The sequence below is a fragment of the Raphanus sativus genome, chromosome 1, assembly GCF_000801105.2.
Source record: "Raphanus sativus cultivar WK10039 chromosome 1, ASM80110v3, whole genome shotgun sequence".
Taxonomy (NCBI): domain Eukaryota; kingdom Viridiplantae; phylum Streptophyta; class Magnoliopsida; order Brassicales; family Brassicaceae; genus Raphanus; species Raphanus sativus.
In genome coordinates this window covers 12,240,877-12,255,782 of record NC_079511.1, presented here as the reverse complement: position 1 = coordinate 12,255,782, position 14,906 = coordinate 12,240,877, and the positions used below count along the sequence as shown (strand labels likewise).

The following is a 14,906-nucleotide window of genomic DNA, read 5'->3' as shown; positions in this document are numbered from 1 at the left end:
AAGACAAGAAGAGAAGCTACCACTGAATGAATGCGGTTAGGATATATATTTTTCTATTTTCTTATATTTTTGTTATGATCTCTATGTCATATTGTATCTAAACTTTTAAAGTTTGCTGTATTATGTTCCCATTTCATTAGAAAAAATATATAACATAAAATATATAGAGCTACGTTGGACCGACTTAGTAAATGTAACATTGAAAGCTAACCATCCAAGTAAAAACTCTTAATGTATCAAAGGATCAAGACAAGATGAGAAGCAACCACTGGATGAATGCGGTTAGGGTATCATAGTCTAGTAAGGGAAGAACCTGAAAACCAGAGTCGGAGAAGAGCCGAAGAAAGATGCTGAATTGGCTTAGCAAGCATGAGGCTTAATGCTGTAAGGCTCTCATTTTTTGTTCCCAAGAGAATGATGTGTTTTATATTGTGAAGTATCTAAAACCATGAAGCCAACTTAGGGTAAATGTATATCACCATTTCTTAGGCATGCATGTTCACAACATGAACAAGTCTTCTTCTAGCCACAACAATCCTCACGATGGCTGTAAGCATGAACAATAGTGAAAAATTAATGTTCAAAAAATCACTAGACATTAATTATGCCCTTTAATTAATGTTTGAACAGCCAGTTTTACAAAATATTTCGTTTATAACCAATTTGCCGTATAGAAAAAAAGTATTTTACGTTGAAAAACCCTACGCATAATCATTCAATGTCCGCCGCAAGATCCGCCGCCGCGTCAAAGTTCTCCCGGACGGCATCATCTCGGTCTGCGTTTCGGATGCCTAAACAGAGCCCTCTTTCAAACCACATTTTCAGGTAAGCCAGATAACACTGATTGTGTCGATTAGCTCCATTCTGAATCTTTCGTTTTGCAAATGAAAAGATCACCGGTAGAACTGAGCTGTTGCGTGGAGACGATGCTCCCTTACCACACTGCCACTGCTTCCGCCTTGCTCAACTCCATGCTCTCCGCTTCACGCCGTGGTTGGATCGTTGACCGTACACACACATACACACACACACTCTGTTCTTATCGCGATTCTCTATACATGGTTAGTTGACTAATGCACGAACTAAGCTTTGAAAACAACGACCTAGTTTGATTTGATTCGTGGCAAGTATTAAAGCTCTTAGGTCTAATTCCCTGTGAGATCTTACTGTTTCTTATTATCGCAACTTCGCTAGTCAAATTGTTTTACAAATGATTTGTCTTCTTTTCCCTTTGTAGGTCTAGACGAGACTAGATGAAGATGAATCAACAAAACTTACGTGAGTCAATTTATCCTCTAGTCTTGCGAGTTAGGTGTTTTTTTACTTCTTTCTTAGGCAATTATTTTCCTAGATAACCTGATCGATCATTTGTGACTGTCTAAGTTGTTACTGATTGTTTGACATACTATTTATAGTTTCTCTCAACCTCTCAGACTAGTACACTTGTCATTAGCAAAACACAAACTGTATTCACTCAGATTGCAATGATGATGTATGATGAATTACTGGGGAGAGTTCAGCGATGCATTTCAGTCTAAGATAAGCTGGTGCAATAAAAAGTTTTCTTTTGTTTTACCTGCGTGTACTGAAAGTTTCTAATGGTGTGCAATGTGTCGTTTGTTTCTGGTGTGTTGTTGTAGATGGATGATTCTCATTCTCACCATTGCAGTAAACAGGAAGATTTGTGATTCCTAAACCATAAGAGGTTTTTAATGCAAATGTTTTTTTTGGTTATTTTACCTTCTTCCTTGGCCAAACCAAAGGAAACATAAGTCAGCAGTTTCATAGTCAGAGTTAGAGCTACACAAACAAGTATTACTACTATATTGTAGAAAAGTAACTTGAGCAATTCCAATATGCATTTACATAAACATATAAATAAATATTTTCACAACCACAAAAAAAAAACATCTAATCAGATCACCTCAAAGCTAATCACAAACTGAAACCTGCAAAAAATACAACAGGACAAACTAACTTGTGTTTCCCTCCCTGTCCTTGGAACTGAATGAATCTCTCAGACTAGCGAGTCTTCCGAGACAACAGTGAGCAGAGAATACTTAGCTTTGATTGAGATCTTGCCTCCCTCTACACAAAGCTTAGCCCCACTTACAACCCAATATCCAGGTGGTACTTCCGGACCTCTCACCACCTCCTTCGTGTCAACAAGACTCAGAAGCTTCGGTTTCACAGGCGGTGATGGCCCTTTAGGATAAACCGCCGAGTTTATATAAATCTTAGACACTGGCTTCTCCGTTGTTGTCGCGGTTGAACTTAATCCCCCGCTTAGTCTTGTACTAATCATCGAGAAAATACCAGACTTGCGTGCGTCGGATGAGAGATTCTCCCAGACAGATTTACGTGTAATAGCTGAAGCAACTAGTGAGAAACCGAGCCTTAAAAACAGAACTTTCCTCATCCCAATACCTTTGACTTCTAACCAGGCTTTGGTTACAATAGAGGTTGCGTCATCAGACCGTGCTCCGTTGTACTGAACCGGGAAGGTGCATACGTGTGAGAATATTCCCCATTTCACAGCTTCATAATATCCCTTCTCTGATGGTTCATCGATGGGTTCATAGGTGTCATCGTGTGAGAGGTGGAGACTTGGGGGACTCATAGAGAGGTGCTGCAGATGGATTGCTAGATGATCACCTTTCTTCCCCTCCATGAATAAACGTAGTCCCGTTACTGGTCGCTCACCAGAATCAACCTATAAAATAGTTTTTTTTTTAAGATTTTAAAATTAAGTTAAAAGTTTTATTTATATATACATGTACGTACCTTTGTTGTGCTGACATATAGTTTTGGACCCATCAAAGAGAACTGAAGTGAAGGGGAACTTTGTTTTCTGCAGCGTAGTCCAAGAGGGAGATCTCCATACACCGGAGCCCATTGGCGCGGAAGTTGAAACTCAAGAAACTGGTGTAACTCTTCCATTGGTGGCTTATCTAAAACATTTTTATACAAACTTGTTACTTGAATGAGCCATCGAGTAATTAATATACAAAAGCAAAAAAAAAAAAACATCAAAATGCTCACATCTAAGGTATAAGTTCATTGCATGAGTAAGAAATCCTGTTCCTGGGAGACCACTCAAGAGTGAAGTTATGGGAACAAAGCACATAGATATGGCGTTGGGCGATTGTGATATGGTTGAGAGCCAACGATCATGACTTTGTCCCATATCAACACCTCCTCTTCTTACACAAATGCTCACGATGTCCTGGAGTTGCATTTAGGTTTAAACTAAAAAACAAACCCAAGTGAAATAGTGTTTAAAGGAATCTGACCTCGTCCTTGGAGTGCACAATAACAGGACGACTAAGAGAGGAACCAAACTGTGAATGCAACCCCAACTGGATAGGCTCCTACAGACCCATCAAAAATATTTCAGGGTTTTGCATTGAGAGAATGCAAATGGAGAGTGACAACAACTTCTTAAGACTGTTTACCTCTGGGTCATTACCAGTAACAGGAGAGATACTTTCAGCTCGAAACCTTTTGTTACACAATTGCTTCAGCTGTTGCTGGACTTGATCAGGATCATGAGTCGAGTTACGCAGCTGCTTCGTGTAAAGAACATCTTTGCCTCCCATAACAACTCCAGCAACTATATGAGTACCATACTTTTCAATGAACCTGAAACAAAGAAACACCAATAAATCTCAACTTTTACCCAATTGCTACAGTTATTTATGTGTTAATGATGGAGCAGAAGTGGATTGAAAATACTACTCTCACTCTCAGTGCTTTATCAAAATTTCTTACGTTTGGAAATACTTTTTCGTTTATAATCACTTTTATTAATCGATCAAAAACTGCCTAATAAATGAAGAATACAAAAATCTCATAGACAAATTCCTAATACTAAATAAACACCAAAACCAAATAATAGATAAATTTGAAAACCAATTTCTTTTCCAACAATTTGAAAATCAATTAAAATATACATAAATAACTTAGGATAACTACACAAATAATATACTAATAATCAAAATATAAATAAGTTCCAAAAAAAAATCAAAATATAAAAAAATCATGTTTATTTTATTTTACTCTGCATCAGTTACGGTCAGTAATCATACCCAGCAAGTGCAGCAGAGTCCCAAGAAGAAGGAACCTCACGCTTCACTTCATCACGAAGTGTCAACTGCGACTCCCTAACTAGAGCTACACGGAACAAGCTGATAAACCAACCATCATAAGCAAGCGTCTTCACAGAGTTCGCATCTTTTTGCCAACCTTGTCTTAATTCGAACATGGCATTAAACATCCCCGATGGAATCTTCCCCAACAGAGACATATCTTGATTGAATTTCTCCGACATCTTAACACATCCGACAAAACAAAATATTACTCCCAAAATGATCGTGGAAAATAGAATTATAATTAGACTCAAAACATAATCATTTTAAAACATAAAGGAGTATTATTATTACTTTTCACTTAAAAGATGATAACTTGTGAAAGAAGTTAACGAAGGAAACCTGGTTAAAAGACAGCAAATCGGAGCGGAGACGAGTGCGTTCGCCTTTATCGCACTTGATGGAGCTCGAGACGTTGTTGACGACCATCCCTGTTGGGGATGGATTGTCACCACCCACAAGGCCCAGCGAACAGGAGGCCCATTACCATCAAGGAGGGAGCGGTCGGCTCGGCGTCGGCTCCTCGACTGACCCCGACTCGGCTCGTGACTACTTTAGCTAGAGGACGAGCAGCCGAAGCGAGCAACCAAACAGCTCGGGCCGAGCAGTCATCCCGATTGGGCCTGTATATCGAAAAGCCCATGACCAAAGGGAAGCGAATTAGGTCGAGACTAACCGACCTAGGAGACTATATAAGGAGTTGAGTACAAGAAGGAAGGGTATCACTACACAGACAGACAGACTTGCGGCTAGATTAGGGTTTCCTTTATTCTCTTTGTATCTCGCCGCTCTCTTGTACTTCCGGCTAGGATCTCACCGAGCATCGACTAGCCGGCTTTCTTACTCTTGTACCCTCGTTATTCCGACTCTAATAAAACGTCTCTGTTCACCCCACTCTTGAGTTCTTTTACTTTCTATTGACCAAACTCACCTTAAACAATTGGCGCCCACCGTGGGGCTGATCAGAGTAACGTTTCTTAGCCTAGTATGACGATCGGTGACTCGAACCCCGGCTCTTCCGGCGAAGCGACCGAGCTTACGCCTCCGCCTCCTCCTCCTCTTCTCTCGTCGGACTTCATGAGCTCCGTGATGGCTCGCCTCGCGCATCAAGAAGAAGTCCAGAAAACGACAAATGAGCAGCTCGCTGCTCTCGTGGCTGCCCTCACTGCTCCCGCAGGACCGACGAACCGTTCCCAGCCCGTCTGCCGGCATCTCTTCCCTCCGACGCCGGCAGAAGACCGCGCTGTGGACGAATCTGACCCTAACGGTCCTCCCGCCGCACACCCTACTCCGACGACTGCAGATCCGACGACGATTCGCGAGATCGCCGAGCTCAAACTCAGCCTTCAGCAAATGAGCTCGCAGATTCACCAAGCGACGAGCGCAGCCCCTCAGATCGACAGCGTCATCGCCTCTACTTCGCGCTCGCCCTTCGCTAGCGAGCTAACCAGGGTCCAGCTCCGCAAGATAGAAAAGCTCCGTCTTCCCGAGTACAAACCCGGAGGCGACCCCGTCGAACACCTGACAGCCTTCAACATAGCTATGGCCAGAGCTCGCCTTTCCGACGAAGAGAAGGACGCAGGATACTGTCAGCTCTTCGTCGAAACACTCAACGAACAAGCGCTAACCTGGTTCTCACAGCTCAGCGAGAACTCGATTCGCAGTTTCAGAGACCTATCAGCCGTTTTCCTCAAGACTTACATCATGTTTACCAAGCGAGCAGCAACCGCTTCCAGCCTGTGGAATATGGCGCAAACAAAAGACCAAAGCCTCAAGGACTACATGGAAAAGTTCAAGACGATCGTATCCCGAGTCGACGTCCCTGATCATATCGCTATCGACGCTTTGATGAACACTCTCCTCGTCAACTCGAAGTTTCGTAAGGACTTGTATTCCAACCCTACGACTTCGCTCCCCGACGCTATTGCCCGGTCTCACAATTTCATCCGAATGGAAGAAGATACCAAGGCAATAATTCGGAAGCAGAACGCTGCCAAGCCGGTTGCAGCCAAAAGTGCGGGTGCTCGGCCAGAGCCGCGCCAGCACGCACCAGCTGATAGCGGCGGCAAAAAAGGAGGTCTCCTTTACGTCGTGGACGCGAACAACGCCCCTGTCTCAACCATGGTCATGCACGATAAAAAGTGGAATGTTTATCAGCGAGAGACCGACTCTCCAGATGCGTCTCCCAGTACCCCGGGTGCTGGTGTCGTGGCTAAAGTCGAGTCGGCTCCAGGACCGACCAGAACTCCCATCGATCTCACGAAGCATTGCAAGTATCACGACGTGAAGGGACACGACACGACTGAGTGCAAGTCTCTCTACGCCCAGTTCCTCTCCTCGATCGAAAGCGGCGATTACAAGATCCAGCCGCCAAAACCCAAACCAAAAGGGGAAAACAGCTGGAGCAGAAACAAAGACAAGAAGGCTCAGCGCAAATCGCAAGGCAAAAACCGTAAAAACGACAAACGATCGAAGGACGCTGAGAAGGTCGCCCGGGAAACCGACGATGATGACGACTCGGCGGACGACGATCAGCCTGCCAACCGCCAGCGCATTGAAGTAATCCGCGTCCAACCTCAAGGAAAGAACGAACCAGGATCCTCGTCGGACGAGGACAACGATACGGAGACCCCAGACGACACTACGGATCTTCGGTCCCTCCTCAATCAAAAGTTTCGATCCACTACCGAGGAAACGCCAGTCTCCTCCGATCTCCGCCGACAGATCGACTCGAATCGCGCCGCGAAAGCTTCGGCACAAGAATCCTCCCAAAGGCAGTGCGCCGACAAGCCGAACTGCGATTTGCGCGACAAACTCAACGCGAAGATCGGCGACCTGCGGACAACCCTTAACCGCAAGAAAAGGGATACTGTCGAAACGAGTAACGACCTTCGCGATGTGCTCCGCGCGAAGCGAGCACAAACTCGTCCCCGGATAAACGTCATTATGGGTGGATCACCTCCCTGCGGCGATTCAGTTAGAGCAGTCAAAAACCACCGAAGGCAAGCAACTACTTCCCAACGATGGCCCCAGAAGCAAGTAGACGATCAGCCGATTACCTTTTCGTCTGACGATACACTCGGCGTGCACCTCCCTCACAACGATCCTTTGCTCGTCGTGCTCGGTGTCGACAAGTACGACGTCACAAAAGTACTTATCGATACCGGGAGCTCGGTCGATATCATCTTTCGCGAAACCCTCGTAAAGATGGGAATTGACCTCAATGACGTCAAGCCTTCTACTCGGACCCTGACAGGGTTCAACGGCTCGTCAGAGGTAATCGCGGGCACGATCCGCCTCTCGGTTCACGCATGCGGAGTCACTCGGACGGTCAAATTTCTGTGGTCGGCTCCAAAGCCCCTTACCACGTTATACTCGGCACCCCATGGCTGCATTCAATGCGAGCAATCGCATCGACGTATCATCAGTGTGTTAAGTTCCCAGGATCAGACGGGTCGATCAAAACTCTGAAGGGTGATCAGCAAGCCGCGCGGGATCTCCTGACCGACCAAGCATTGATCCCTCCTCCGACGAAAGCTCTCCCATCGCTCCAATCTTTGCAACAACTCGACGATCCACCACCGATCAAACCGAAACTGAGACACCGGATCAAGCCGACACTGAGATGCTCGATCGTGACGACACCCCAGTCGATTGGCGAGTCGAGTTCCTGGATTATCTCCTACGAGAAGAACTGCCAAAAGATAAGTGGGCAGCGAGACGCCTGAAGAGACGCAGCGCCCACTATGTCATCATGAACGACGAACTTCACCGAGTAACCGCGAACAAGGTTCTCTTAAAGTGCATCCAGGGCGATGAAGTACGCCGAGTAATGGCTGAAACTCACGACGGAGCAGGAGGAAACCACTCGGGAGGCCGAGCACTCGCCCTTAAGGTTCGAAGCTTGGGATTCTTTTGGCCGTCTATGAACACTGACTGCGAGGCATACGCTCGTCGGTGCGACAAATGCCAGCGTCACGCTCCGAGCATCCACAGTCCCACTGAGCTGTTGCGGACATCTGCTGCCCCTTATCCGTTCATGAGGTGGGGGATGGACATCATCGGGCCAATGCCGACCTCGCGCCAACGTCGTTTCATCCTGGTCCTCACTGATTACTTCACCAAATGGATTGAAGCCGAAGCGTTCTCTCAGGTGACGGACAAGGAAGTCCGCACCTTCGTCTGGAAGAACATCATTTGCCGTCACGGTTTGCCGTACGAGATCATAACGGACAATGGCTCTCAGTTCATGTCCGGAAACTTCAAAGAGTTCTGCAACAAGTGGAATATCCGTCTAAGCCCTTCGACTCCTCGTTACCCGCAAGGAAACGGACAGGCGGAATCTTCCAACAAGATTATCATCGATGGTATCAAGAAGCGACTCGACCTAAAGAAAGGCCATTGGGCCGACGAGCTGGACGGCGTCCTCTGGTCACACCGAACGACTCCCCGCGGTGCGACCAAATCCACCCCTTTCTCTCTTGCCTATGGGATGGAAGCAATGGCCCCCGCCGAAGTTAACGTGACAAGTCTTCGGCGCGCCAAGATGCCGCAGTTCGTCGAGCTTAATCAAGATATGCTCCTCGACGCCCTCGATGAACTCGAGGAAAAACGAGATCAAGCGCTTCTTCGGATCCAAAATTACCAGAACCAGATCGAGAGCTACTATAATAAGAAGGTAAAAGCGCGCCCTCTCGAGCTCGGCGATCTCGTCCTCCGAAAAGTCTTCGACAACACAAAGGAGCTCAACGCTGGCAAGCTAGGGACCAATTGGGAAGGACCTTACAAGATCACCCGAGTCGTTCGACCAGGCGTCTACCGACTCGAGACTTCCCGCGGAGAGGCAGTTCCACGAGCCTGGAACTCTATGCATCTTCGCCTCTTCTACCAATAGATTCGTCTCATCTTTTTCTCCGAGCGAATGACCAACAGGTCACTTCTACTCGTCCGAGTGAATGCGCTACTACAGCCACTTTCACTCGGTCAAACGAACTACGAAAGGCTTGATCCTCATCCGAGGTACGTAGGCATCCCTTCACAGGGTCCAGCCCCAACCAAAACAAAGTCCAAACTTTTTTTTAGAATGACTAACGGTCACCTTTCCCCGAACAAACGATGCCAGCCCCTTCGTCAAGCGGAGCACGAGCACTCGCCCAGCAAAATCGGCTGAGCCTTGATCAGGTATCAGCCGAAGGGAATAACAGCCTTGCGTCACCTGTGCGTCGTGCACTGACCGGCTATCCAATGGAAATTTCAGACCAAGTCTGATCGAAGAACGACGGTTTGGCCGACCAATAGTTCTCTCGATCACTGCAATGCGTCTCGAAACCTTTTCCTCGGCAATTCAGTAGAACGATTAGAGTCTCTTTGTATTTACTTGAACGTTAGACTTGTAAAAGCTTCGTTGAATAAATAAGAATGCGAACGAACGACTCTCTAATCACTCTTCTATCTGAAAAGGAGGGAACTCGCTGGCAAATGCGAGCAACCATCCGGACTATTTCGTTTCTCGGTTATGGACAAGTGAAAAATGATTTATATACTTCTAAGTTAAACGACTTACGGAAATATATAAAGAAACACTTGTCTGATAAAAACCAAAAGAAAATAATTCATACATCAAAGGCTTAACGCCGAGAAACGAGGTCTTAAACAAACAAGGCCAAACGGCCGAAAAAGAGATACAACAAACATGGGTAATCATCCCTCAGCAGGGGGATCTTTCTTCTCAGGAGGGCCCGAGCTGGATACGTTGCCGGTACTTTGACCCTTGCTCGATGGAGAGGCAAGCCTGATCTCGCGGTTCGGATCCGAAAGGCCTTCACTCGCGTCAGGATCGGAAGTCCCGAGGGACGAACTGTCGGAGATTGTAACCAACTTCTCCCGGGCATCGGCACCGGGCGCCTTCGGGTCCACTTCAACGGCTTTCTTGTCTGGCGCAGCCGCTTTGATAGGAAGAGTGGCGTCGGGACGAGCAGGAGATTGTACCGTGTCGAGGAGGTCCCTAATAAATCCATCACTCGGAGATCGGAGCGCTGCCGCGGCTTCAGAATCGATCAGCTCAAGGTTCGACCCATGCTTGTCAACCTTCTCGAGGATTTCTTCGATCACGAACCGAGACTTCAGCACCAAAGGAGACAAGGTTAGATCCGAGTCCGGAATCACGCCTACCTCCAGACGAGTCGTCTCCCCATCGTAGTACTTCTCCAAGTCGGCGTACGTATCAATGGTCTCCTGAGGGATATCTTTCCCCGATTCCTTCAAAGCCTCGAGGCAGTCTCGCATCCCGCGCGCTTGACCAAGCATACACCGCGAGTCCTCGAAATCATCACGGCGCTTCTCTCGGTCCTGAATATTTTTGAAGCGTCGGGAGCATTTTCCCGTCATTGCCGCCATCACGCGGATTCGCTCATGAGTGACCTCAAGTTTGCGAGATTCCCTCAAGCGATCCATCTCCCGGGAGAAATTCAAAGCAGAGGCCACCACCTCCTTCTCGAGAGTCGCATTCTTGCCTTGCAAGTCGGCATTTCTCTTCCGCAACTCGGCTTTCTCTTTCTCCGCCTTCTTTACCAGGTCCCGAGCAGACGCCAACTCGATCGCCATGATTCCCCTCTGCTCGTCGAGCTCCTTCCTCAGCGCTTCTTCTTGGGCAACTGCTTCGTCCTTTGCACGGACTGCATCCTTCAAAGCCCGAGTCGCGCGTTTATGGCTCCTCTTCTGCTTGTCGACCAACTCGAACGCGCCTCTCAGCTCCTCATCGTATTTCCTCACTAAAACGTTCCAGTCTCCGAGGCTCTGCACGACAAACCACGTAGCGTCAGCAAACGAATAAGAAGAAAAAGAGATAAAGTCAGAAACCCGACTTACCATGATGGAGGTACGGGCGGCGAACTTGTACTCCTCCTTGAAGATCAAGTCCTTGACCGGCGGCAGCGCGCCCCGATCTCCCCTAAACTGACGAACCAGGCGACCGCACTCCTGCTCGTCACGCGCTAGCGGGACCTCGCGGTCGTAAGAGAAAGAAACCCTGTCCGGACAACCCTTCTTTTTCTTCTTCCTCTTCTTCGGGACAGCAACGGTCCCTTCAGCGACCTGAGGAGCGGGTTCCTCCGGCACGACTTCACGCCCCGGGCCCAGCGATTCCCCGGAACGGGTGGCATCTTCCTCCTCGTCGTTCAGCTCCTCAGAAGAGCCTCGAGGAACCATTTCGGCGGCTTTCTTCTTCCTCTTCCTCCCCTTGTCCTTCTTCTTGGCCTTTGGAGAGACCGCCGGAAGATCTTCGTCGCGGCTGCCCGCAGGCTGTGATTCGGGGACCACCTCATCTTTGGAACCACCGCTCGGTTCCAGGTCCCTGAGCTCGCCTTCCTCAACGGACGAGGATCGGATCGCGGGAGAATCGCCCCTTGCCTTCTTCCTTCTCCCCTCTGACCCAGAATGCCCTTGAGGAGAGGAAGCCCCAACGTTCGTTTCCTCGACAGCCGCGCCCTCCTCTTCGCGCTGTCTCTTCTTGTTGGTCTTTCTAACCAACTGAGCCTCAGCGTCCGACTCAGTCGCGCTCGGATCTCCTAAATTAGGCGAGCCCGCGGTATCGGGCTGAGATTTCTTTGCGGAGCCGACTTTCTTCGCAACCACCAAACTCAAATTTGGAATAGTCCTCATCGCTCTTGCTCGGTTTATCTCCCTCTGCTCGGCCGAATTGAACAAATTGACCCTCTTCGTCTTATTCGTGACAATGGGGATCGTGTCCGAACGCCAAACCTCTGCGATGAGTAAAAGCAAAATTAGATTCCATATCAAAAGGGACGTGTCAAAGCAAAGGAAAGAGCGAAAGGAAAGACTTACGCTGACTAATCCACCCGATCGATCGACTAATCCTCCGGTAGGAAAAATTATTCCAATGGTCCTGTCTCTGCGATGCGATCAGACGCGCGCTCGTCAAAAAGTCCTCCTCGTACTCTGCGGTGTTCGGAAGAGCAACTGCAAAGAAAGACAAACGGGAGTTAGACCACAAGAAACGGAAAATAAAACTGACGGGTGGTTTATACCCATCTCTCGGGCCCATAAAACACGATAGCCGGTCCTCAGCGGCTCCTCGAACGCAGCCCTGTCAGATTTGACGTAGAAGTAGGACCGCTGCCAGTTGTTCGTCTTGTTGGGGTAGCCGGTCACCACGTTATAGTTGGGGCGGATCTTCAGCGAAATCAGTCCGCCCTTTATCTTCGCTGACACTAATTCCTCGAAAGCTCGGACGTTGAGAGGAACACCAGCTTCTGCTCCGATAATCGTCAGTGCCACGGCCAGCCGCCACGCACCATTCAGAAATTGGCTAAGGGCGGCTCCTCGGCGCATCGCAAACGCAGTGACGATTCGAGGAATCGGAAACCACAGCTTCGTGTCGCCCTCGAAGTACGACTCGTAGACGCACTGGTAGCCTTTCGGAGGAGACCAGGGCCGCTGGTCGCTATTCGGGATTATAAACGTAACCCCCGCTGCGTCGCGAGCCCGTAGGAGTCTCGTCACCGACTCGACGGTCGACCTCGTCTTCTCGACACCCCGCCAGTCCTGGCCTTCGACGACCGAAGGACGCACGCGCTCCCGATCAAGCGGAGGTTGCTCCTCGAAGATGTTCCCCGGATAAAAGCTTATCGGGATCATCTGATCGTCAACATGATCACGACCGTCGTCGTCCTTCCGCGACTGCACTCTCGATTCCGAAATAAGAACGCGCTGCGCACGACTCAAGTTCTCTGTATCCATCATCGCCTCGCGATGAACCGCCTCTTGGCTTCCTTCAGAACCACGGACCGTCTCTAAGTCATCACCAGATCCCGACGAGGCCGCACGCATCTTCCCCTTTTGTTCTCGAGAAAGTTTCTTACTTGTCGACATTACCGAGTAAACGATAAAACGAGAGCAGAAGAAAGAGAGAGAAGCAACTTAGAGAGAGAGAGAGAGAGTACCTGAAGATTGCGGAAGAATGGGAGATCTGAAGGAAGATCTCTTATTTATAGGGAAGGGGACGCGCGCTCAACGAGGCGTCATAATTAGCCCTAAACGGGCCTAAATGGGCCTCTAGACGGGCTCGCGCGTCGGTCTCAAGCGCGACCTTTCGGTTTCCCGGTCCGAAACCTAACGACGCTTTGGCTTCCCGATCCAAAACCTAGTAACGGTTCGGCTCCCTCGCTACAATTGGCGACGGTTCGACGTCATACCATGAATCGAATGCGATCAGATCCCCGGTTTGGAAAGACCGTTGTTCGGCATCAATCCAGACGATTTATACCGAATCGCGGAAGTTCTTTTCTTCGGACAATTTCTGGCGGAGCCGTCAAAATCAACAACGAGTCTCCTGTTCTTCGAGCCCTAAAACAACTAGCTCACAGCGATCGTTTACTCGACCGACTATGAGCTAGGGGGGGACTTATTGTTGGGGATGGATTGTCACCACCCACAAGGCCCAGCGAACAGGAGGCCCATTACCATCAAGGAGGGAGCGGTCGGCTCGGCGTCGGCTCCTCGACTGACCCCGACTCGGCTCGTGACTACTTTAGCTAGAGGACGAGCAGCCGAAGCGAGCAACCAAACAGCTCGGGCCGAGCAGTCATCCCGATTGGGCCTGTATATCGAAAAGCCCATGACCAAAGGGAAGCGAATTAGGTCGAGACTAACCGACCTAGGAGACTATATAAGGAGTTGAGTACAAGAAGGAAGGGTATCACTACACAGACAGACAGACTTGCGGCTAGATTAGGGTTTCCTTTATTCTCTTTGTATCTCGCCGCTCTCTTGTACTTCCGGCTAGGATCTCACCGAGCATCGACTAGCCGGCTTTCTTACTCTTGTACCCTCGTTATTCCGACTCTAATAAAACGTCTCTGTTCACCCCACTCTTGAGTTCTTTTACTTTCTATTGACCAAACTCACCTTAAACAATCCCTCCGGGGAAAAACAGGTCTCTGTTCCCTGTCGGGTCAATTTTGAGAAGGCTGGATCCGTCGGGTGTGGATTTACAAGCGGAGAGACGGATATCGGAGGTGAGATCGTAGCCTAATCCGATCACCGATACTGCTTTCTCGGCGGCGGATTGAGCATCGAACCGGGCGTTATTGGAAGCCATCGGTTGACGAACCAAGAAAGAAATTTCAAAAGGTTGGGGCGACTGTTGAAGAAGAAGAAGAGGAGGAGCGAAGAGACTATAGAATGGTCAACGCTTAGCAAAAGGAAGAGTTAGTCAACACGCCATCACTTATTTGACTTGTGTGTTTTAAGGTGTGAAATCGGATTAATTTTGAGAGTTTTTTTTTTCCTTTGATTTTTTTCCATTATTATTTTTAAGGTCAGATGATATTTGACTAACACAATGCATATCATTTGGTTGTCCGCAGAAATTTCACCGCAGAAATTTTGGTTCATCTATATTTAATGGTAGTTTTACAAAAAAATATAATGTTTATATATTTGTTTTGAAATCAGATTTTTAGATTTCTTTGTATTATTTTACTTTATTTAGTAAATAGAGAACTAAAATATAGACTATTAACCGAGAGCATTATTTTTTTGAGCATTATAAATTTATTATTCATTTTACTATGCATAAAATGGTATTTATAATGTGTTGTAAAAAAGAGGTATTTATAACGGACTGAAAAAGAGTATAAATTAATATAGAACATTCTTCTTTAAATAACATCGCAAATATTAAAAAGAGTTTCAAAAAAAAAAAACATCGCAAATATTAAGTTAGCACGTAAATATGCT

General features: G+C 47.8%; 3 protein-coding genes across 8 annotated transcripts; 1 reads left to right on the top strand and 2 right to left on the bottom strand.

Moving 5' to 3' along the window:
* Positions 1 to 642: 642 nt before the first annotated feature.
* On the top strand, positions 643 to 1,734 carry LOC108863373 (protein NUCLEAR FUSION DEFECTIVE 6, mitochondrial). 6 transcript variants are annotated; one of them, XR_008946463.1, is made up of 5 exons: positions 643 to 825; positions 893 to 1,061; positions 1,238 to 1,278; positions 1,479 to 1,547; positions 1,641 to 1,734. XR_008946463.1 is itself a non-coding variant. In XM_018637804.2 (4 exons), the coding sequence occupies exons 1-3, from the start codon at positions 719 to 721 to the stop codon at positions 1,241 to 1,243; spliced, it is 282 nt and encodes a 93-aa protein (XP_018493306.1). In that variant the 5' UTR covers positions 643 to 718; the 3' UTR covers positions 1,244 to 1,278; positions 1,479 to 1,572. The 6 variants fall into 6 exon arrangements, 4 of the variants coding, with proteins under 4 accessions (XP_018493306.1, XP_018493312.1, XP_018493297.1 ...); XR_008946462.1 differs by having other exon boundaries at positions 1,416 to 1,547; XM_018637804.2 differs by lacking the exon at positions 1,641 to 1,734 and having other exon boundaries at positions 1,479 to 1,572.
* Positions 1,735 to 1,801: 67 nt separating this feature from the next.
* Positions 1,802 to 14,365, bottom strand: LOC108863354 (MACPF domain-containing protein NSL1). The gene is made up of 8 exons (XM_057011277.1): positions 14,087 to 14,365; positions 4,491 to 4,581; positions 4,089 to 4,330; positions 3,456 to 3,642; positions 3,294 to 3,371; positions 3,043 to 3,226; positions 2,785 to 2,951; positions 1,802 to 2,713 (listed from the first exon to the last, which is right to left on the bottom strand). The coding sequence occupies exons 1-8, from the start codon at positions 14,263 to 14,265 to the stop codon at positions 2,018 to 2,020; spliced, it is 1,824 nt and encodes a 607-aa protein (XP_056867257.1). The 5' UTR covers positions 14,266 to 14,365; the 3' UTR covers positions 1,802 to 2,017.
* Positions 9,708 to 13,840, bottom strand: LOC108831943 (meiosis-specific protein ASY2-like). Its single transcript, XM_057011274.1, has 4 exons — positions 12,194 to 13,840; positions 11,991 to 12,125; positions 11,016 to 11,908; positions 9,708 to 10,943 (listed from the first exon to the last, which is right to left on the bottom strand). Exons 1-4 carry the CDS (start codon positions 13,035 to 13,037, stop codon positions 9,849 to 9,851), a joined length of 2,967 nt encoding a protein of 988 aa, XP_056867254.1. The 5' UTR covers positions 13,038 to 13,840; the 3' UTR covers positions 9,708 to 9,848.
* Positions 14,366 to 14,906: the final 541 nt, after the last annotated feature.